Genomic DNA, 21,893 nt, shown 5'->3' on the forward strand with positions numbered 1-21,893 from the left:
TGGTTGTGGATGCTGCAGGATTGAGCAGTGGTGCGAACCCACGGGGTTACTGGTAACAAATGCATATATGTTGAGTGCAGTAGACATTCATACCCCGATGAATTGTTAATTTGAACTTTAAGTAATGTTAAGGCCGTAGGAATAGTTACGAGCAGAGATTTGATAAAATGGCAGGCAAAGATTTTGTTTCAATTCAGACTAGTGCTGACATAATGGTAGTGGAACTCCCTAGTACTATTTAGGCCCTGGGATGGGGGTGCTGTGGACTGTCTATACATTCCAGGAAGAGCAGAGTGGGCCAAATCACAAGCCGAGTCTCCCGTAGCTGGGGGTGGAGGCTTCAAAGACAGGTTGCTCTCGTTTCTGCAGAGCGGCAGGAAAGTGTGGTCTGATTTGGAATGTCTGATGAGTCCCCCATTGAAGAGTGGGACTTCTGAGTTGGTATCAGCTCTTATGTCACTGGCAAATAAATGGACCAGTGCACAGGGAGAGGGACCTAGCAATCGAAAGCTGAAATGTTATTTGAGGTGTAGCCCACTCTCGAGGGGAAAGAGGAGCATGAGACTTGGGCAGAGAAGATGTCTCAGTTGTTAAATGAGTGGCAGTGCCCTGATGACATAAAAAGACAGCAATTGGTTGAGAGTTTGAGAGGGCAGACTGCTGACAGAGTGAGAGCCATAAAGGCACAGAACCCTATTGTCACCACTTCAGCCTACATGCAAGCACTGAAAAAGGTGTTTGGCATGATGGAAAGCCCTGTGGAGCTCATGACAGGGTTTCAGAACGTATGTCAGGAGAAGGGAGAGAAGCTTTCCACCTACATTTTTTGGCTAAATTACTTGCGGCGTAGCAGGGTCATTCAGATGGCTGAGGTGGATCAGTTAAGAATGGACCAAACAGTGAAAGGCACCCAGTGTCAGTACCTAATCGCTTGGGGTCTCCAACAGTCTCACAAGACATCCTTCGTTTGTTGAGCTGATCAGAGAAGTACGGGAGGAGGAGAATGCATCAGAGGCATGGTGGGGGGAGCTCTGTCAGAGGGTACAGTCCCCAATAGTAGCTGTGTGCATTGAGGTGACCACGAACAGCCTGCCCTGGGGAGTGGTAAACAAGATCATGGCAAAGCTGAGAACTGAGATCTCCTGGTTGTTATCAGCAGGTGTACCCCCACCTCCTCCGTATGATGGAGCTGATAGGGAGGTGGACCCCCTAAGGGGAAGGACTGCACAGAGGGCTGTTAGCGGCCTGGGTCCCATGAGAAGGGGAGTGGCCGATATTGTCTGTTATAACTATGGGGAAGGGTGACACTTCTAGTGGGAGTGTGAACGACAGAAAACCCCTCGGAGAGAACTCCTGGGTACCTAAGCAGAAAGAGACATTGGGAAACTTTGAAGAGACCCAGTGAGGGAACGGCCTGCTGTCTTGGGGGAAACACATTCCCAGCAATATATCAACAAGCTCCCAAAAGCAAAAAACCCTATTCCTGAAGACTTAGTGGGGCCAAACTCCAGTGTACCGCTACGGATAGAGGATATTTATGCTGGAGCCATACTTTACACAGGCTCGCAGGTCGCTTTGCTGTACTGTTTGTTTTACAACCAATATTTGACGCATTTATCATTGACACCATACAGTGCACTGGAAATCTGGGGTCTTAGTCTGGGTGATTATCCGTAGTATGGTTATTTGTCAGTGAGGCTGGAGTTTTCGGAGGCAGATGTGAGAGTGGCTGAGGTGCTTGATACATTAGCGCTGGTTTGTCTGGACCCCATTGAGAAAGGTGGAGTTTTAATTCTTATGGGAACCAATACTCCTATTGTGAGGAGGCTAATGGGAGCCTGCAAGGAGAGAGCTGGAGAGAGCTTTCTGAGAACATTGTCTGTTCTTCCAGTGTTTCAAGCTGCTTTTGAGGAAGTGCATGGCTGCATTGGGCTGGATAATGAGCTTAGACAAGGGACTGTGTGGTTCACCCAGTCAAAGCCAATTGTGTTACAGCCCAGGGAAGTAGCGAGAGTGATGGGAAACCCTAAATTTCCCAGAATGCCTGCACTGAGGTCCTCTGGATGCTCCTGAAGACCGCGAAGAGGAGTTGGGTTTACCTGCTGGGGTACTAGTAACTGAACAGCAAAAGCCCTTGGTTCTACGGGTGAACAGGATGGCAGTGATTGTCAGGAACACTATGAAGGGGGAGGTCACCTTCAAGCAGGCGCTGCCCCTGGTGCATCTCTTCCCAGTGACAGTAATGTCTAGTGTCCCTGTGAGACTAGCCAAGGAGAAACTCTTTTTGATAAAGGGAAAGTTGACTGCTGAGTCATTCAATTTTGGGGACTCCCCAGTACCTGCGGGTTGGAAGGGGGGTTGATAGAAAAGATGTTGAAACTGGAAGGTGTCTTTTCTACTGATGAATTTGATGTGGGTTGTTCCAAGAGCACTTGCCACATTATCCGGGTGACCGAGGACACCCCGTTCAGAAAATGTCACAGCAACTGGCCCCTGCAGAGGTGGAAGACATTTGGCAGCATTTATAGAAGCTGAAGGAAGCTGGAATCATCACTGAAGTCCCTATGTGTCCCCAGTAGTAGTGACCAGAAAGAAGAATGGGAAAATATGAATGTGTGTGGACTATAGGACTCTGAACAGGCGTACCATCCATGCCCATTATATGGTCCCAAGGACTGACGATGCACTGGCCTATCTGAGTGGTGTGAAGTGGTTCAGTGTGCTGGACTTGAGGTGTGGATATTACCAGATTCCCATGAATGAGCCTGACAAAGATAAGATGTCATTTATATGTCCAGTGGTAATATTCCAGTTCAAAAGGATGCCCCGGGACACTGTGACCTTCCAGCGTGTCATGGAGAAAAGGGTGGGGGATTTGCACTTGCTTGAGATACTGGTGCATCTGGATGACCTCATAGTGTTTGGGTCCACCTTGGAAGAATGTGAAGTGAGGCTACTGAAGGTGCTGAGCTACCTGAAAGTTGAAGGGTTAAAACTTTCCCTGGACAAGTGCCCATTCTGCAAGACATCTGTCAGCTATGTTGGGCACATAGTCTCATGGGATGGAGCAACTATAAATCCAGCTAAGATAGAGGCAGTGACCACATGGCCAAGGCCCCGGACTGTCAGCACTTTGCACTTGCTCTTTGGGTTCTGTGGGTACTAACGGAGGTTCGTGAAGGGCTACACAAAAATGAGTCACTCTTTAATTCAGATTCTGTGCAGTTACCCTTCCTTGGGGAAGAAAGGGAAGAGGACAAAAGGAGAAGAGGGTAAAGAGTATCTTAGCATTTCGGAGCCTTTTGGAGTGATGGGATGCGAAATATTAAGAGAACTTTTAGTCGCTGAAGGATCTGCTGACCCAAGCGCCTATGCTGGTTTTTACGGACTCCCAATTGCCATATGTACTGCATACAGATGCCAGCAGAGAGCTTAGGTGGTGTCCGGTATCAGGATCAGGGCACAAGGTTGAGAGCCGTTGCATTTGTCAGCCAGAGTCTGCCACCCTCTGAAGAAAACTCTCCCATGCACAAATTGGAGTTCCTGGCATTGAAATGGGCTGTGGTGGATAAGTTGAGTGACTACCTCTTTGAAATGGGTTGTGGTGGATAAGTTGAGTGACTACCTCTATGAAATGGGCTGTGGTGGATAAGTTGAGTGACTACCTCTATGTTGCCAAGTTTGAGTTGAGGACGGACAACAATCCCCTAACTTATATACTGACCTTGGCAAAATTGAATGCCACAGGCCACCGGTAGTTAGCAGCATTGTCTGCCTATGATTTCAGCCTGAAGTACCTGCCAGGAAGTAGGAATATTGATGCTAATGCTTTGTCCTGACGTGCGCATGAGGAGCTAGACAGGGACGAGGAGTGGGAGAGCGTTTCTGCCCTGGGAGTGAAAGCCATGTGCCAGTTTTCCATTGCGGGGAAGGCAGAGGAATGGCAAGGGCAGGATCAAGCAGTAGAGCATTTGGGAGCTTCTGACATGCCATTCCACGAGTTTACTGTAACCTGACTACTTTGAAGACAAACCAGTTGCCAGAATTGAGTCCTGGGAAGTGGCAGCTGCTCAGCAAGATGACCTGGGCATCTGTACCATTTGGTCAGCAGTCGAAAAAGCAGGCATGGCCCAAGTGGACAGGATGAAACATGCTGTGGTGTCTCAATTACTAAGAGAGTGGCCTAGAATGGAGTTGTGGAACCAGATCGTATACCGGGTGATGTCGCCTCCAGACCGTCCTCGGCGTTCCCAACTGGTTCTGCTGGAGAAGTATCGGAGGATTGCATTGAAGTCACTTCATGATGATTCTGGCCATTTGGGGTTGAAAAGACCTCAGAGGTAAGTTCTACTGACCTCAAATGAAGCCAGAGGTCGAAGAGTACCGCAAGTCATACATTTGATGCATATGGAGGAAGACGTTGCCTATGAGAGCCACTCCATTGTCCCACTTGCAGAGTGTGGGGCCCCATGACCTGGTGTGTATGAATTTCCTGTCAATAGAACAAGATGTCAGCAACATGGCGAATGTCTTGGTCATTACGGATCACCAGATATGTGCAAAGTTTGCCTACCAAGGATCAGAGGGTGTCTACAGTGGCCAAAGTGTTATGGGAGAAGGAGTTCATTTATTATGGCCTCCCAGGCCTATACATAGTGAAAAGGAGTAGTGATTCAAGAGTAGGCTCATACATGAGTTACTGAACATGCTTGGAGTCGAGAAGTTGAGGACTGTGCCCTATCACCCACAGGATGATAGGGCACCCGAGAGGTTTAGTCGGACCTTGCTAGACATGCTAAGAACCTTGTAAATCAGCAAAAATAACAAGTGGAGTCGACATATTGGACAACCGGTCCACTGCTACAACTGTACCTGAAACAAAGCTATCGAGTACTCGCCATATTTTCTGATGTTTGGGCATGAGGTGTGGTTGCCCATCGGCTTTTATTTTGGGACTGGCAAGGAAGGCTACCACTGAAGACTTACCTGAACTATGTGTCTGATATGAGAAGGAAGCTGAAAAAGGCTTACTAATTAGCTGAGGTCATGGCTGCCACACAGAATCAAGGAAATAAGAGAAGGTATGATCAAAAGATTAGGTTCTCCCAACTCATGATGGGAGACTGAGTTCTCATAAGGAATTTGGGGCTACCTGAGAAGCAAAAGTTCACTGATTGCTGGGCAGCCACGCCCTATGTAGTGGAGAGTCAGATGCCAAATGTACCAGTTTTCTGGGTGAAACCAGAGGATGGAAATGGGCCTGTCAAGATTCTCCATCAGAACCACCTTCTACCTCTGGGACAAGAGGTGCAGATTGACCCAGAGCCTGACCTGGAACCTACACCTAGAAAGAGGATTCTGCTGAAACGCAGAGACTGAAGGACCAATAGCAGGAGAGATTAGACCGGCCCCCTGCTCCTTAATGGGATATGGCCTTGGAGGATGAAGAAATGAGGTGTGTGGTATATGCTGTCCTTTACTAACTCCCCACTGATTGAGGAGGAGGTTCCCAACCCTTCTCACATTGAGGCAGGTGAAACTGGGGGGATTATCTGTGGACAGGCTGGGGTTCAGCAGGACGATGAAGGGGATGAAGTGGGGCTCAGGTAAGTGACAGAGAGATCTAAGTTGCAGGAGAGCACGAGTGATAGATCGGCGGAGGCCTCGCCATATAAACCACAGTATCCCAGGGAGTGTCAGAACCTGAAGAAGCAGATGATGGGGTAAGGAGGTCTCAAAGAATCCAAGAGCTCAGATAGGCTGGCCTATGTAGCATTGGGGGAATAGAGTGTTACGGCTATCCTCGTAGTGAGATATGTCACTACCCTTTACAAATGGATTGGAGGTTCTGACATCATGAAATTCCTTTGAAAATGGTGTTATTGATGATGGGATGACCAACTATTTCAGAGTCATGAGGTTATAAGGATAGAATGTAATGCCCTGGTTCATATTTTTTTTACTGTTATGCTGTTAGGCTGTTCTGTATTTCATTTTGTGCTGTTCTCTGCAAGCTGCTTGTTTGGGTTACTGTGGAAGATAAGGGATAGGAAAATTGTGTGCCACCCAATTAGGATGGATGGATTAAGGGGAGGTTTCTCTGGTGAGGGACACTAAGGTTGGGCTTGGGGTTTTTGTTAAGGAGGAAGAGAGAAGATGCCAGCAAGAAGAGGTCATAGGATTCAACCTGGAGGGGCCGTGATTCGATGAAGCCTGGGTTGAAATCAAAGGAGGATTCATGAAGGGAAAACAGTGAGCTTTAACTTGTGCACATTAGACGGATTCACTAAAATTAGCCCTTTTCTTTTTTTGTTCTTTCTTTACTAATCCTTTAGCTAAATTAAGAATTATAAAGCAAAATATGTGGTGTACTGTTTGTTATTTCGTGGTACTTGTTTGTAACAGGGTGATTGTCTTCCCTAGACTTATGCAGCTGATGGAATGGCAGTCCTATCACTCAGTTCTAACCCCTTGCCAAATTAGTTTAAACCCTCTACAACAGTTATAGCAAACCTGCCTGCAAAGATAATGGTCCCCTCAGGTTCAGGTTAACCCATTCCTTTTGTACAAGATATACCTTCCCCAGAAGAGATCCCAATGATCCAAAAATTTGAAACCCTGTACCCTCTGTTCCACAACACTCTCCAGGGCCCTGTCAATCACTGTGAAAGTTAAACTTGGTTTAACCTTCCAAAGTTTCACACCTTGCACTTCCCTGAATAGAACTCAATTTGCCACTCTTCAGTCCACTTATTCAGCTAAACAAGATTCCTGTGTAATTTCGGTAATTTCTTCACTCTTCACTTTACCATTTATTTTTCAGCAGATTGCAATCAACACCAGAGGTTGTTCATTGGTGACGCAGCACAAGGTTTAAAAAAAGCTCACATGCTTTCAGGACTTTTCGGTTGTTTGCAATCAGCATGAAACATCATTAATTAGTGACACAATGGCAGGTTTAAAAAGAGCTCAGGTGCTTTTGGGACTGTTCAGTGGGCTGCAATCATAGTGATCTGTTAAGCACTTGGCAGGGGCCAGTAAAAAGAAGTGAGATGTAAGCAGAGCAGCCCTTGCGGGAGTGGCCATTGAGTGAGTGGACAGTGTTAGAATGGTCAGGGGTTAGCTCAACAGTCTTCCTTGAAAACAGGCTTGGGACGCACAGGTAGATGTTCCAACGAATTTTCTGGTAAGTTTGTTTTCTGTTAGTACATAGCTTCATGAGTTGAGAATGGGTCCAGAGTTAATGGTTTCTTCCTTGTGTGAGATGTGGGAACTTCCTGAGACCTCCAGTCTCCCTAATAACTACATTTGCATGAAGTGTACTGAGCTGCAGCTCCTTAGAAACCATGTTAAGGAACTGGAGCTGCAGCTGGATGACCTTCGGCTCACCTGGGAAAATGAGGAGGTGATAGATAGGAGCTACAGTGATGTTGGCCCCCCCAAGAGGCAGGTACCTGAGTGACTGTCAGGAGAGGGAAGGAGAATAGGCAGCCAGTGTAGAGTACTTCCATGGCCATTCACCTCAATAATAAATATACTGCTTTGGATCCAATTGGAGGGGATAACCTACCAGTGTGGAACCACAGCAACCTGTTCTCTGGCACTGAGTCTGTCTCTGTGGCTTAGAACAGAAGGGGGAGAAGAGGAGTGCTTTAGTAGTGATAGTGGATTCCATAATCAGTGGAGCAGACAGCAGATTCTGTGGATATGAAAGAGACAATTAGATGGTATGTTGTTTCACAGGTGCCAGGGACAGGGATGCCTCAGATCAGGTCAATAGCATTCTAAAGGGGACAGCTGGAAGATGTGGTACATATTGGTATGGTGCCAATGGCATAGGTTGGAAAAGGGAGGAAGTCCTGAAGAGAGAATATAGGGCGTTGTATAGATGGCGGAAAAGCAGGACCTCTAGGGTAGTAATCTCTGGATTGCTGACTGTGCCATATGCCAGTGAAGATAAGAATAGGATGATTTGGCAGATGAATGCATAGCTGAAGAATTGGTGCAGGGGGCAGGATTTCAGATTTCTAGGTCATTGGGATCCCTTCTGGGGAATGTATGATTTGTACAAAAAGGACGGGTTACATCTGAACCCGAGGAGGACCAATATCCTTGCAGTCGGGTTTGCTAGAACTGCTGAGAAGGGTTTAGACTATTTTGGCAGAGGGGTGGGAAGCAGGGTGATAGAGCTGAGGATCGGGAAGTTGGTATACAACTAGATGCGGTGTGTAGTAAGGCTGAGAGGAAAGGACTGATAGATGTTGGGCAAAATTGTAGTCAGTGGGATGTGTTAAAGAGTAATGGGGGCTTATTGATACGACCATCAATTCTGTCATCCAAATCATTAACATACAACATAAAAAGAAGCAGTGCCAATACCGATCCCTGTGGAACACCACTAGTCACAGGCAGCCAACCAGAAAAGGCTCCTGTTATTCCCACTCTCTGCTTCCTGCCAATCAGCCAAAGCTCTAAACATGTAGGAATCTTTCCTGTAATACCTGTGGGCTCCTGTCTTGCTAAGCAGCCTCGTGTGTGGCACCTTGTCAAAGGCCCTCTGAAAATCCAAGTATACAATATCTACCATTTCCCCTCTGTCTAGCCTGCTTGTTATTTCCTCAAACAATTCCAACAGAATTGTCAAGCAAGATTTTCCATTAAACAAACCAGGCTGACTATGGCCTATTTTACCATGTGACTCCAGGTATCCCTGAACCATCATCCTTAACAACTGACTTCAACATCTTCCCAACTGCTGAGGCCAGGCCAAATGCCTATAATTTCTTTTCTTCTGCCCCTCTCCCTTCTTGAAGAGTGGAGTGAGATTTACAATTTTCCATGCCTCCAGAGCCATGCCAGAATCTATTAATTCTGAAACAATTAAAGCTGAAAATTCTGAAGCTAAAACCCAGGTAGGACTTTCACAGTGAATGACAGGGCCCTGGAGAGCATTGTGCAACAGGGACCTTGGAGTTCAAGTATAAAGCTAAATAACAGGACATCCGGGGTAGTAATCTCTGGATTGTTGTCTGGTGCACGTGCTAGTGAGGGTAAAAATAGGATGATTTTACAGATGAATCTATGGCTGATGAACTGGTGAAGGAGGCAGGGTTTCAAATTTCTGGATCATTGGGATCTCTTCTGGGGAAGATACGACTTGTACAAAAGGATAGGTTATATCTAAACCCGAGCGGGACTAAAATCCTTCTGGGCAGGTTTGCTAGAATTGTTTGGGTGGGTTTAAACTAATTTGGGATGGGAAGTGAATGATTGAGCTGAGGATGGGGCAGTTAGTAGGCAAGCAGATGATAGGGCAGACTGCAGTGAATGAAATGAGTTGTGGTGTAATGGGGGGACAAAATTGAAAAGGGTGACAAATACAGGACTGTTGGATTTAAATGACTGCAGTATACAGTAGAAAGTAAATGATCTTACAGTGTAGTTAGAGATTGACAGGTATGATATCATTGGCATCACTGAGTCGTGGCTAAAGAAAGTTATAGTTAGGAATGTAAATTCTATGGTGTTTGGGAACACATCTTTTCTAGCAAGTCCACATCAGACAGATGGAGGCTGTTTAAAGATCAATTGCACAGGGATGGAAAGACAAGAAAACCTTATATGTAGAGAGAAGTTGTGAATTACGTAAAGCTTCGGAAGTCAGGATCAATTGAAGCACATGAGGGTGATAAAGAAGCCAGAAAATAACTCAAGAAGGGAATTAGGAAAGCCAGGAGATGACACGAAAAGTCCTTGGCAAGTATGATTAAGGTGAACCCCAAGGCATTCTGTACATGCCTCAAGAGCAAGTGGATAACTTGGGAGAGAGTGGGACCACTCAAAGATAAAGAGTGGCACATGTGCTTGGATGCAGATAATGTAAATTAGGTGCCTAATGAGTACTTCGTTACAGTATTTACCAAAGAAAAAGACATGGAGGGCCAGGAGATGAGTGCTGAGTACATAAATCTGTTAGAGACATAGATGGGTACAGCACAGATACAGGCCCTTTGGCCCATCTAGTCATGCCAAACCATTTAAACTGCCTACTCCCAACAACCTGCAGCAGGACCATACCCCTTCATATCCCTACTACTATCCAAACTTTGCTTAAACATTGAAATCAAGCTCGCATGCACCACTTGTGACAACTCATTCCACACTCACGTGACTGTCTGAGTAAAGAAGTCTCCCCTCGTTCCCCTTAAACTTTGCACTTTTCACCCCTAACCCACGACATCTGGTTGTAATCCCACCCAAACTTAGTGGAAAAAGCCTGCTTGCATTTACCCTATCTATACCCCTTAACATTTTTCATACCTCTTTCAAATATCCCCTCAACCCTCTATGCTCCAAGGAATACTGTACCAACTTATTCAATATTTCCATTTCACTCAGACCCTCCAAACCCAGCAACCCAGCAAACCCAGAAAACAAATTTTCTCTGTACTCTTTTAATCTTACTCACATCTTTCCTGTAGATAGGTGACCAAAACTACACTCAATACTCCAAATTAGGCTTCACCAATGTCTTACACATTTTCAACATAACATCCTATCTTCTGTACTCAATAAATTGATTTATGAAGGCCAATGTGCCAAAAGCTTTCTTTACGACCCTATCCACTGGTGACGCCACTTTTAATGAACCATGGACCTGTATTCCCAGATCCCTTTGTTCTACCACACTCCTCAGTGCTCTGTCATTCACCATGTGTGAGACCTACACTGGTTGGTCCTACCAAAGTACATCTTGTACTTCTCTGCATTTAATTCCATCTGCCATTTTTCAGCCCGTTTTTCCGACTGATGCAGATCCCTCTGCAAGCCATGATGGTCTTTCCCACTGTCCACTACACCCTCCATATTGATGTCATTTGCAAATTTGCTGATTCAGTGAACCACATTATCATCCAGATTGTTGATATAGATGACAAACAACAATGGACCCAGTACTGATCCCTGTGGCACTCCACGAGTCCCAGGCCTCCAATCAGAGAGGCAAACATCTACTACCACTCTCTGGCTTCTCCCACAAAGCAAATGTCTCATCCGATTTACTACCTCATCTTGAATGCTGAATGACTGAACCTTCTTGACCAACCCATGCAGGATTTTGTCAATTGCCTTGCTAAAGTCCATGTGAACAACATCCACTTCCCTGGTAAATTTCTTGAAAAATTCTATAAGATTGCTTGGACATGACCTGCCACGCACAAAGCCATGCTGACTATCCTTAGTCAGTCGATGTCTATGCAAAACTTATTCAGTTCTTTAGAATACCTTCCAATAACTTTCTCACAACTGATGTCAGAATCATTAGACTATAATTTCCTCGATTATGTCTAGAGCCTTTCTGAAGCAACTTTGGCTATCCTCCAATCCTCTAGTACCTTACCTGTTACTAAAAATTTAAATATCTCTGATAGGGCCCCAGCAATTTCTGTACTTGCCTCCCATAGGGTCTGAGGGAACACCTTGTCAGGCCCTGGGGATTTATTCACCCTGATTTGCCTCAGGATAGCAAATCTCCTCCTCTGTAATCTCTGCAGGGTCCGTGAAGTTCATGCAGTTTTGCCTCACTTCTATTGACTCCAAGTCCATTTCCTAAGCAAATACAGGTGCAAAAAATCTATTTATGATTCCCCCCCCATCTGTTTTGTCTCCACATGTGGATTACCATTCCGATCTTCCACAGGGAAATTGAGAGTACAAGGAGGAGGAAGTGTTAGGTTTCTCAATGAGTATGAAGGTGGATAAGTTCTCAGGGCCTGATGGGATTAACCCCAGGTTATTGAGGGAGGTAAGAGATGTGATTACTTGGGTCTTGACCAGTATCTTCATGTCTCGTCTAGGCACAGGCGAGGTCCCAGAAGACTAGTGAGCAGGTAATGTCCTACCTCTATTTAAGGAGGGAGCAAGGGAAAATCCTGGAAACTATAGACTGGTAAGTCTTACTTCAGTTGTAGGGAAATTATTGGAGAAAATTCTTAGAGGTAGGATATATAACTATTTGGAAACCATGGCCTAATTAGTGAGAGCCAGCATAACTTTGTGTGGGGTGAGTCATGTCTTCCCAATTTAATTGAGTTTTTTTTTGACAAGGTCATGGGAAAGATTGATGTAGGTAGAGGAGAGGATGTTGTCTGCATTGATTTTAGCAAGATGTTTTACAAAGTCCCTCTTGAGAGGCTAATCCAAAATATTGGGATGCATTGGGTCCATGATGAATTGGCAGTTTGGATTCAGAGCTGGCTTGCACATAGAAGACAGAGTGTTGGGACCTCTGCTGTTTGTAATGTATATAAATGACATGGATGAACATGTGGAAGGATGGGCTAGTGAGTTTGAGGATGATACCAAGACTGGTTGAATTGTGGATGGTGTAGAAGACTGGCAAAGAATAGCTCTTTGAAAGTGGCTACACAGGTTGATAGGGTGGTTAAGAAGGCTTATGCAATGCTTGATTTTATTAGTTGAGGCACTGAATTCAAAGGTCAAGAGGTAATGTTGCAACTTTATGGAACTCTGGTTAGGCTGCATCTGGAGTATTGTGGGCAGTCTAGTCACCCCACTATAGGAAGGATGTTGTGCTTTGGAGAGGTTTACAAGGATGCTGCCTAGATTAGAGGGCACATGCTATCCTGAGAGGCAGGACAAATTTGGGTTGTTTTCTCTGGAGCAGTGGAGGTAGAAGGGAGATCTGATAGAGGTTTATTAGATTATGAGAGGTGTACATAGAGTAGACAGGGAGTATCTTTACCTGGGGTAGAAATGTTTAACACTAGAGGGGATGCATTTATGGTGAGAGGAGATAGGTTCAAAGGGAATGGGAGAGGTAATTTTTTACTTAGAGAGTGGTGGATGCCTGGAATGTGCTGCCTGGTATTGTGGTAGAAAAAAAATAAAAAATAAAAAAAGATTTTAAAAAATACAACAGAGGCTTTTAAGAGATGTTTAGATAGGTAACATTGACAAGCAGTCCGTGATATCCTTTGATTGTTCTGTATTTTGTGATTTATTGCTACCAATTCATAATTATCTGATCACCTTAACTACAGTCATCAGGATGGACTTCTGTGCTCAGTTGGTAGTTGGTGGGAGCCTCCCAACTGCTTCAGAACATAAAATGCAGGAGTACATACATTTGAACTGTTCATTCCCATTACATAATCAATAAATCAATCAATAACAGTCAATCATCATTACAGTGAGCCCGTTTCTGACACGTGGCAAATGCTCTGTAACGAGGAAAGGGTCTTGCTGTCTGTGTCTTTTGCCCTTTGGTTTTGATTAATTTTTTCTCATGAACCTGTTGGTTGGTGCAAAGCACAATGTTAGAATTGTATTTCCATATGTAAAGCAGTGTGTTTATTATTTTTGGTAACACAGCCCCACTGGGAGGGCCCCCTGCTCAAATTAAACCTGCCTGTGAAACTTGAGAGGAAGTGTAAGAAAGACTCAGTGTTAATGTTATCACAGAGTTTGGGTTCTAATTAATCCTAAGGATGAATTTAACCTAAAGGTCTAAATGTGCTGCAGTTAATGGGGAAAACAGGGATACCGAGGGGTGGATATTACACTGCTATGGGGTAGAGATCGAATTAGACCACATCTGGAGCACTGGCTGTGATTCTTGACATCACCCCTCAGGAAGGATGTGTCTTCCTTGGAGAGCGGGTTGTGTGAATGAGGCACGGTGAAGTGTTATTGAGACTGCGATGGAATATTAGGTCTAGTCTTTTGCTCCCTGGTGTGGAAAATTGAAGGGCAGTGTATTTGGGGAGTTTAAAATCATTGAAGAAAGGCACAGAAGAATAACAGAGAGAATCTGTTGATTCTTCTGTTTATTCCAGTGCCAGGATACCCGGAAATCTCCCTGGAAACTGGGGATTGCCAATTGAAACTTTCAAAATTAATAGATTTTGTTTGATTTAGATAATTGAAATATGCGGAGCCTAGGTGGGTAAATGGAGATTGGACACAGGTCAGTTAAGAGGGAATAGACAGGAGGGCTGAGCAACCTCCTTCTGCCACTCAGTGCACAGGATAAATTTGAACAGAATCTCTGTGTGCTGCTGTTGATTTACAAGAAACACATTTCATATTTTTATTCTTGACAGGTGGATGAAACTGGGAAGTGGTATAGAGGCTATATCCTCCTCAGGCTTCCTGTAGGAGATTTAAGCTTGACTTAATCTGAACGGGACCTTCCAGAGGAAAAAGACTTACTAAAAAGAATAAGCACACTACTGACAATATAGTTTTTTTTTATTTAGAAGCCAATACCAATAAACGATTCTTGTAGAGTCATAGAAATTAGAACACTACAACACAGAAACAGACCCTTTGGCCCATCTAGTCCATGCCAAACTATTAATCTGCCTAGTCCCATCAAACTGCACCAAGACTATAGCTCTTCACGTACCTGTCCAAATTTCTCTTAAATGTTGAAATCAAACCCACATCAACCACTTCCACTGGCAGCACATTCCACACTATAATGCCCCTCTGAGTGAAGAAGTTCCCCCTTTTGTTTCCCTTAAACATTTCACCTTTCACACTTAACCCAGGACCTCTAGTTCTAGTCCCACTAAACTTCAGTGGAAAAGGTCTACTTACATTTATCCTATCTATAACTCCTCATAATTTTGTATGCCTCTGTCAAATCTCCTCTCATTTTCCTGCACTGTTGGGAATAAAGTCCTAACCTAGTCAACCTTTCCCTATAACTCAGATCCTCAAATCCAAGCAACATCCTTGTAAAAGAGGTTTGGCTAATGGGACTGAAAGTCTGAAGGGAGAAGGGGTCCATGCAATTGTAGGAATGTATGGCCTTTGGAAAGAAACAGCACAAAGCTGACTTGAACCAAACTTAAATATTGGATTCTCCTGGGAAGAAAACAGAGATTGGCTCAGATTGAAGTTGGTGTTTATTTATACTGCAACAGGAAATTTGTGCTCTGGCTCAATGCCATTAAACTGGCTGTTCCAGCTGAACTGTTCCAGTACAGATACAACACTGACACCTGCATAAGAATGGGTAAAATTTCCCTGTATGTCCACTCTTGATATATGGGACAAATCTAATCAGCCAACAATTGCCCAACTAGTCTATTCAATCTTCAGTAATGTGATGGGAGCCATTGTCAACAATTTTGGCAAGTGACAATTACTCACCAAATAACCTGATCACCAGTGACCAGTTCAGGTTTTGCTAGGACCACTTGGTTTTTCATTGACCAGAGCCTTGATACAAGCACAGGTAAAGGAGTTGAATTCCAGAGACGAGATCAGACTGACTGACTTTGAAAATGAGCCTCTCCAGCAAGGGACAGCTGAACCAGCAAAGGCAAAGTACACAAGAACATAATCAACACCAAATCATTTATTATCCAGAGTTGGAAATACTTTATCAATGCTTCATAATCACTGAGTCAAAATCCTGAAATTCCTTGCCCAACAGGCATGTGGGAGAACTCTCATCCAAAGGACAGCTGTAGTTCAATAACATCACTCTCCACCACCTCCAGAACATCTCTGAATGGACAATTAACACTGGCCTTCCCAATAATCCCCAGATCCCAAAACTGAATAAACAAACAGTGTGTGATTTACAGTCAGTGACCATTTTGTTAAGTACAGGACTGGAACCAAGTGTGGTTTTCTGTTGTTGTACCCCATCTACTTCAAGACTCAACATGTTGTGCATTCAAAAATGCTTTTCTGCACACCATTGTTGTAACACTTGGTTATTTGAGCCTTCCTGTCAGTTTGACCAGTCTGGCCATTCTCTTCTGACCTCTATCATTAACAAGGTACTTTCACACATACAATTGCCATTTACAGGATGTTTCTTGTTTTTCACAACATTTTCTGTAAATTCTTCAGACCTGCATGAAGATCCCCAGAGATGAGCAGTTTCTGAGATGCTCAAACCACACCCCCCCCCCCCCCCCCCCCGGTCAGGCTCCAACAATAATTCCACGGACCAAATCACTTAGTATAGTGGTTCAGAATGAACAGTAGCAGGCATTCGAGTTTCGGCACTGCAATTCCCCAGTGTGGTTATTTGCCACTGTCCCTTTTAGACTTAGACTGCTACTTATTGCATGCTACATTCCAACATGGAAAATCTGTACTTAAAGGCCTCATGCTGAGCACTCAGCGCTCAATTGTAAGAGTTTCATTTCTAGTTCTACTGTTTGTGACTTTCCCTTTGGATTTCATTTGCATTTCAATTCTGAACCCAAGTTAATTCTAGGCATTACTCTACTCTTGGGTTCACCACCATCCATAGCTCTCTTGTTACAACTTAAATCACATTTCTTCCCCATTCTGGTGTTTGGTCAGAACAGTGTAGCTGATAGACCAGTAGTTTTGTGTTATGTTTTAAAATCATTCTTTTCCTTGATCAATACATTTCTGTGCTCGGGCATTGAAAACTTTGGGGAATTTCACCATTTTTCTCTGCATCTGCTGAGTGTTGACTCCTGAGTTACAGTGAACAGCCCACATTTTCCAGGTTCATATTTTTTATGGCCCTGAAAAATCTCCTTCTATGTCCTGTGGGCTTTCTGCAATTTACTATTTTCAACCCAGTCATTTAATTTCCTCCATATCACATGTGAACTCTCCATTATTCTGTAATCTATTCTTCCATGTTGTCTGCTTCGCCTAACATAGAACATACAATACAGCACAGGCATGAGTACCTGGCCTACTGTATCTGCACCAGCCATGATCTCAGTTTAAACCAGTACCATCGTTCTGCACAGGGTCCTGTCCCCATATTCCCTGTCTGTTCACAGACCTTCCAAGAGAATAAAATCCCTCTGCTATTACCTGTGACAAAGCCTTCTTTTGAATTCAGCCTACAAAGTCACTGTCATCCTAAATGATTTTTCAATCTTGTTGCTATCTGTTGCTATCAATTCCTCTGACAGTACATTCTAGATACTGACCACAATTTTGCCTCATAAATCTCATTTATACTTTTCCCCTCTCATCTGAAACCTCTGCCCTCTGGCATTTGATGTTTCTACTCTAGAAAAAGTCTGTGACTATCTATGCTCATAAATTTACATACTTCTGTCAGTCCATCCCACAGTCTCCAACCCTCTAGCAAAAACAGTCCAAGTTTATCCAAACTCTCCTTACAGCCAATATGCTCCAATCCCAACACTCGACTGAATCAACTCTTCACCCTCTCCAAAGCATCCACATCATTCCTGTAATGCAATGACTATAACTTTACCTGCTCCAAACATGGCCAAATCAAAGCTTTATACTCCTGCAACCTTACTGCCAACCTTTATACTCATTGTCCCGAATGCTGAAGGCAACCATGCTGTTTGCATTAATCACCATTCCATCCACTTGATTTGCTACTCTCGATGAGCAATAAACTTCACCCCAGGATCCTGCTGTATATCAATGCTCAAGGGGTTTCTGACCTTCCTCCTGCATGTGATGTACAAAAATGTATAAAGTTGCTCTTACCAGGGATAAGTTCCATCCAATAAATAGCCTCTACATCTTTTGCCATCTCCAGAAGGATATTTTCACTGAACATATCTTTACCTCCTCCCCCACAACTTTCTGCACAGATCAATCCCTTCATGATACTCTTGTCCATTCATCCCTCCTCACTACTCTACCTCCTGGCACTTATCCCTACAGGCGGCCTAAGTTTTGCTCCTGCCCATTCACCTCCTTACTCAGCTGCATCCAGGGCCCCAAATAGTCCTTCCAGGTGAGGCAACACTTCATATACAAATCTGCTGGGGTCATCTATTTTGTCCAATATTCCTAATGTGCCCTCCTCTACACTGTGAATCCCTTTTTAAATTGGGGAACCACTTTGTTGAACACCGCCACTCCATCCACCAAAGGCAGAACTTCATGTTGACTAAACATTTTAATTCTAACTCCCATTCTCATTCTAAGTAGTTGGTCTGTGGTCTCCACTTGTGCCAAGATGAGACCTTCAGGTTGGAGGAGCAACACCTTATATTCTAACTGGGTAGCCTCTGACCTGATGACATGAATATTGATTTCTCCTTCTGGTAAAAAATATTTCCCTCCCCTTCCCTTTTATTTCCCATTCTGGCCTTTTACCTCTTCTCACCTGCCTATGACTTCCACCTGGGTCCACTCCTCCTTCCATTTTACGCTTCCTTCCTTCCTCTCTAGCCCTTTACCTTTCCCATTATCTCAGATTCATCTATTACCTTCTAGCTACCCTTTTTCTCTTTCCACACCTTTTTATTCTGGCATATTCTCCGTTCCTTTTCAGTTCTGAAGAAGGGTCTCAGGCCAAACTGTTGACTGTTTATTCATTACCATGGATACTGCCTGACCTTATTTCTGTAGCTTTTGGATTTCCAGATTTGTAGACATTCTCATGTTTCTAAATTCCATCTGCCATTTCTCTGTCCAAATTTCCACCTGATTTCTGTCTTGCTGTGTGATTTTACAACATTCCTCATGATACCATCAAACTTTCTTTTTCCAGTTTTGTGGACAGTGTGGAGGGCTGTCAGGGACAGTGATAGGATGCAAATGTAGGCTGAGAAGTGGCAGATGGAGTTCACCCCAGATAAGTGTGGTTCATTTTGGTAGGTCAAACATAATGACTATATATATATATATATATATATATATATATATATTACTGGTAAGATTCTTGGCAGTGTGGAGGAACAGATCTTGTGGTCTGAGTCCACAGGACGCTCAAAGCAGCTACGCAGGTTGACTCTGTGGTTAAGAAGGCTTATGGTGTATTGGCCTTCATCAATCATGGGATTGAGTTTAAGAGCCGAGAAATAATATTGCAGTTATATAGGACTCTGGTCAGACCCCACTTGGAGTACAGTGCTCAATTCTGGTCACATCACTACAAGAAGTTATATGGAAACCATAGGGTACAGAAGAGATTTACAAAGTTGTTACCTGGATTGGGGAGCATGCCTTATGAGAATAGGTTGGGTGAACTCAGCCTTTTCTATTTGGAGCAACAGAGGGTGAGAGGTGACATGATAGAGGTGTACAAGATGATGGCAGGCTTTGATTGTGTGGATAGTCAGAGGCTTTTTCCCAGGACTGAAATGGCTAGCATGAGCAGGCACAGTTTTAAGCTGCTTGGAATTAGGTACAGAGGAGATGTCAGGGGTAACTTTATACGCAGAGAGTGGTGAGTGTGCGGAATGGGCTACCTGTGACGGTGGTGGAAGCAGATACAACAGGGTTTTTTAAGAGACTCCTGGATAGGTATATGGAGCTTAGAAAAATAGGGGTCATGCGTAACCCTAGGTAATTTCTAAGGTAGGGACATGTTCAGCACAACTTTGCGAGCTGAAGGTACTGTATTGTGCTGCAGGTTTTCTATGTTTCTACGTTTCTCTGAAAACTTACTGTACATTCCGAAACCAAAAGCTGTAGAAGAACCAGGAGATTCATCATCTGCTGAAGGCTAGATCTGTGGCATTTAAGACTGGTGATGCAGGTCGGTACAAGAAAACTGGGTATGACATGTGGAGGGCTATTTCTAGAGTGAAGAGGCAATTGTGAGCATTGTGACATTGGATGCATGTCAACTCTGGCAGGATTTGCAAGACATTACTTCCCACAAAGCAAAACCCAATAGCATGAATGGCAGTGGTGCTTCACTCCCAGATGAGGTCAATGCCTTCTATGCCTGCATTGAAAGGGAGAATATAACTACAGCTGTGAAGATCCCTGTTTCACCCAGTGACCCTGTGTTCTCTCTCTCAGAGGCCGGTGTCAGACTGCCTTTATGGAGGGTGAACCAGCGCAAGGCAGCAGGCCCTGATGGAGTACCTGGTAAGGCTCTGATAATTTGTGCCAACCAACTGACAGGAATATTCGAAGGCATTTTCAATCTTTCACTGCTATGGTCAGAAGGTCCTACCTGCTTCAGAAAGGCAACAATTATGCCAGTGCCTAAGAAGAGTAGTTTGAGCTGCCTTAATGACTATTGCCCAGTAGCACTCACATCTACAGTGATGAAATGCTTTGAGAGATTGGTCTTGGCTAGATTGAACTCCCGCCCCAGCAAGGACCTGGACCCACTGCAATCTGCCTATTGCCACAATAGTTCTACGGCAGATGTAATCTCAATGGCTCATCACACAGCCTTATATCATTTTGGACAATACAAACACCTATGTCAGGATGCTATTCATTGACTATAGCTCAGCATTTAATACCATCAATTCTACAGTCCTGTGGATAAGCTACAGAACCTAGGCCTCTGCACCTCCCTGTGCAATTGATCCTTGACTTCCTAACTGGAAGACCAAAATCTGTGTGGATTGGTAATAATATCTCCTCCTCACTGACGATCAACACTAGCACAACTCAGGGGTATGATTTTAGCTCACTGCTCTACTCCCTCGATACCCATGACTGTGAGACGTATAGCTCAAATGCCATCTATGAATTGGCTGATGATACAGCCATTGTTGGTAGAATCTTAGATGGAGATGAGAGGGGGTATAGGAGCGAGATATGCCAATTAGTGGAGTGGTGTCACAGTAACAACTGCACAGGACCACAAGAAACTACAGAAAGTTGTAAAATTAATCAGCTCCAACTTGGGTACTAGTGTCTGTGGCATCCAGGACATCTTCATGGAGCAGTGTCTCAGAAAGACAGCGTCCATTATTAAGGATCCCCAGCACGCAGGGCGTGCCCCTTTCTCATTGTTACCATCAGGTAGGAGGTACAGAAGCCTGAAGGCACACACTTAGCAGTGCAGGACAGCTTCATCCCCTCTGCCATCCGATTCCTAAATCCACATTGAACCCATGAACACTACCTCACTTTTTAAAAATATCTATTATTTTTATTTTTGCTCTATTTTTAATCTATTCAATATACATAACCATAATCGGCAAATTTATTTATTTATTTATTCTCTCTATATTATTATGTATTGCATGAATTGCTGCTGCAAAGTTACCAAATTTCAGGACACATGCTGGTGATAATAAACCTGATTCTGATTCTGAATATCTGTCCACTAATTGGTGTCTCTCAGTCCCTGTCGCTGGGATTCTGTGTGTTTCAGTTTACACAAACTGTTCATCGCTGAAACTGATGAATCGAGCAGAGTGTGACAGATCTTTAATCAGGATCTGGCCACTGCCGCTGACCTGCCGCCTGTTGCAGAGACAAACATCTTTTGGGGAATTGAAATCGCTGCTCTGGGCGGGGACAGGAATCTGCGCCTCTGGTTTCAGTGTGTGAGAGCCTGTTCAAACCGCGGCTCCCTCTCTCACTCACAGCCCACGTCCCTATTTAAACAGCGCTCACTGCGGCTCCGGACAAAGCCGGCCTGAGCTGAAGCCGCCGATCTCAACAGTGTCCAAGTCCGGCTCAGTGTTCAGGGCGATGGGGGTCGTTCCTTATCTCTGTCTCCTCCTGTCTTGTCTGGCAGGTGGGTGTCCCGCGGCTTGTCGCCCATCCGGGACCGGCTGTTTCTCAGAGGTTTTGTAAACTTCTGCCGGTAGAGCATTGTATTAATTGGTGCTCTTTTTAACAGGCGTGCGGTCCGACATCGAGCTGACACAGCCCGAGTCAGCGGTGGTAAAGCCCGGACAGTCCCACACACTGTCCTGTGCGGTCAGTGGGTTCAGCCTCGGAAAATACGGCATGTATTGGGTGAAACAGGTCTCCGGGAAAGGGCTGGAGTGGGTGGCAGCTATATGGAGTGGCGGTAGTAAGGACTACGCACCTGGAGTCCAGAGCCTGTTCACAGTTTCCAAGGACAGCAGCATTGTCTATCTGCAAGTGAACAACCCGAGACCGAATGACACGGTAGCATATTACTGTGCAAGATACGTACGGACCACGGTGACGGGGAGCTG

General features: G+C 44.5%; 1 protein-coding gene across 1 annotated transcript in view; it reads left to right on the forward strand.

The window, feature by feature from the left end:
- The first annotated feature begins 5,466 nt into the window (after positions 1-5,466).
- LOC140716255 (uncharacterized) overlaps positions 5,467-21,893 on the forward strand; it is a 100,156-nt gene continuing 83,729 nt past the window's right edge. Inside the window, exons 1-3 of the mRNA XM_073028864.1 lie at positions 5,467-5,606; positions 21,333-21,463; positions 21,569-21,889. Coding sequence (XP_072884965.1) covers positions 5,467-5,606; positions 21,333-21,463; positions 21,569-21,889 — 592 coding nt within the window. The remainder of the gene's footprint in view (positions 5,607-21,332; positions 21,464-21,568; positions 21,890-21,893) is intronic.

The sequence above is a fragment of the Hemitrygon akajei genome, chromosome 25, assembly GCF_048418815.1.
Source record: "Hemitrygon akajei chromosome 25, sHemAka1.3, whole genome shotgun sequence".
Taxonomy (NCBI): domain Eukaryota; kingdom Metazoa; phylum Chordata; class Chondrichthyes; order Myliobatiformes; family Dasyatidae; genus Hemitrygon; species Hemitrygon akajei.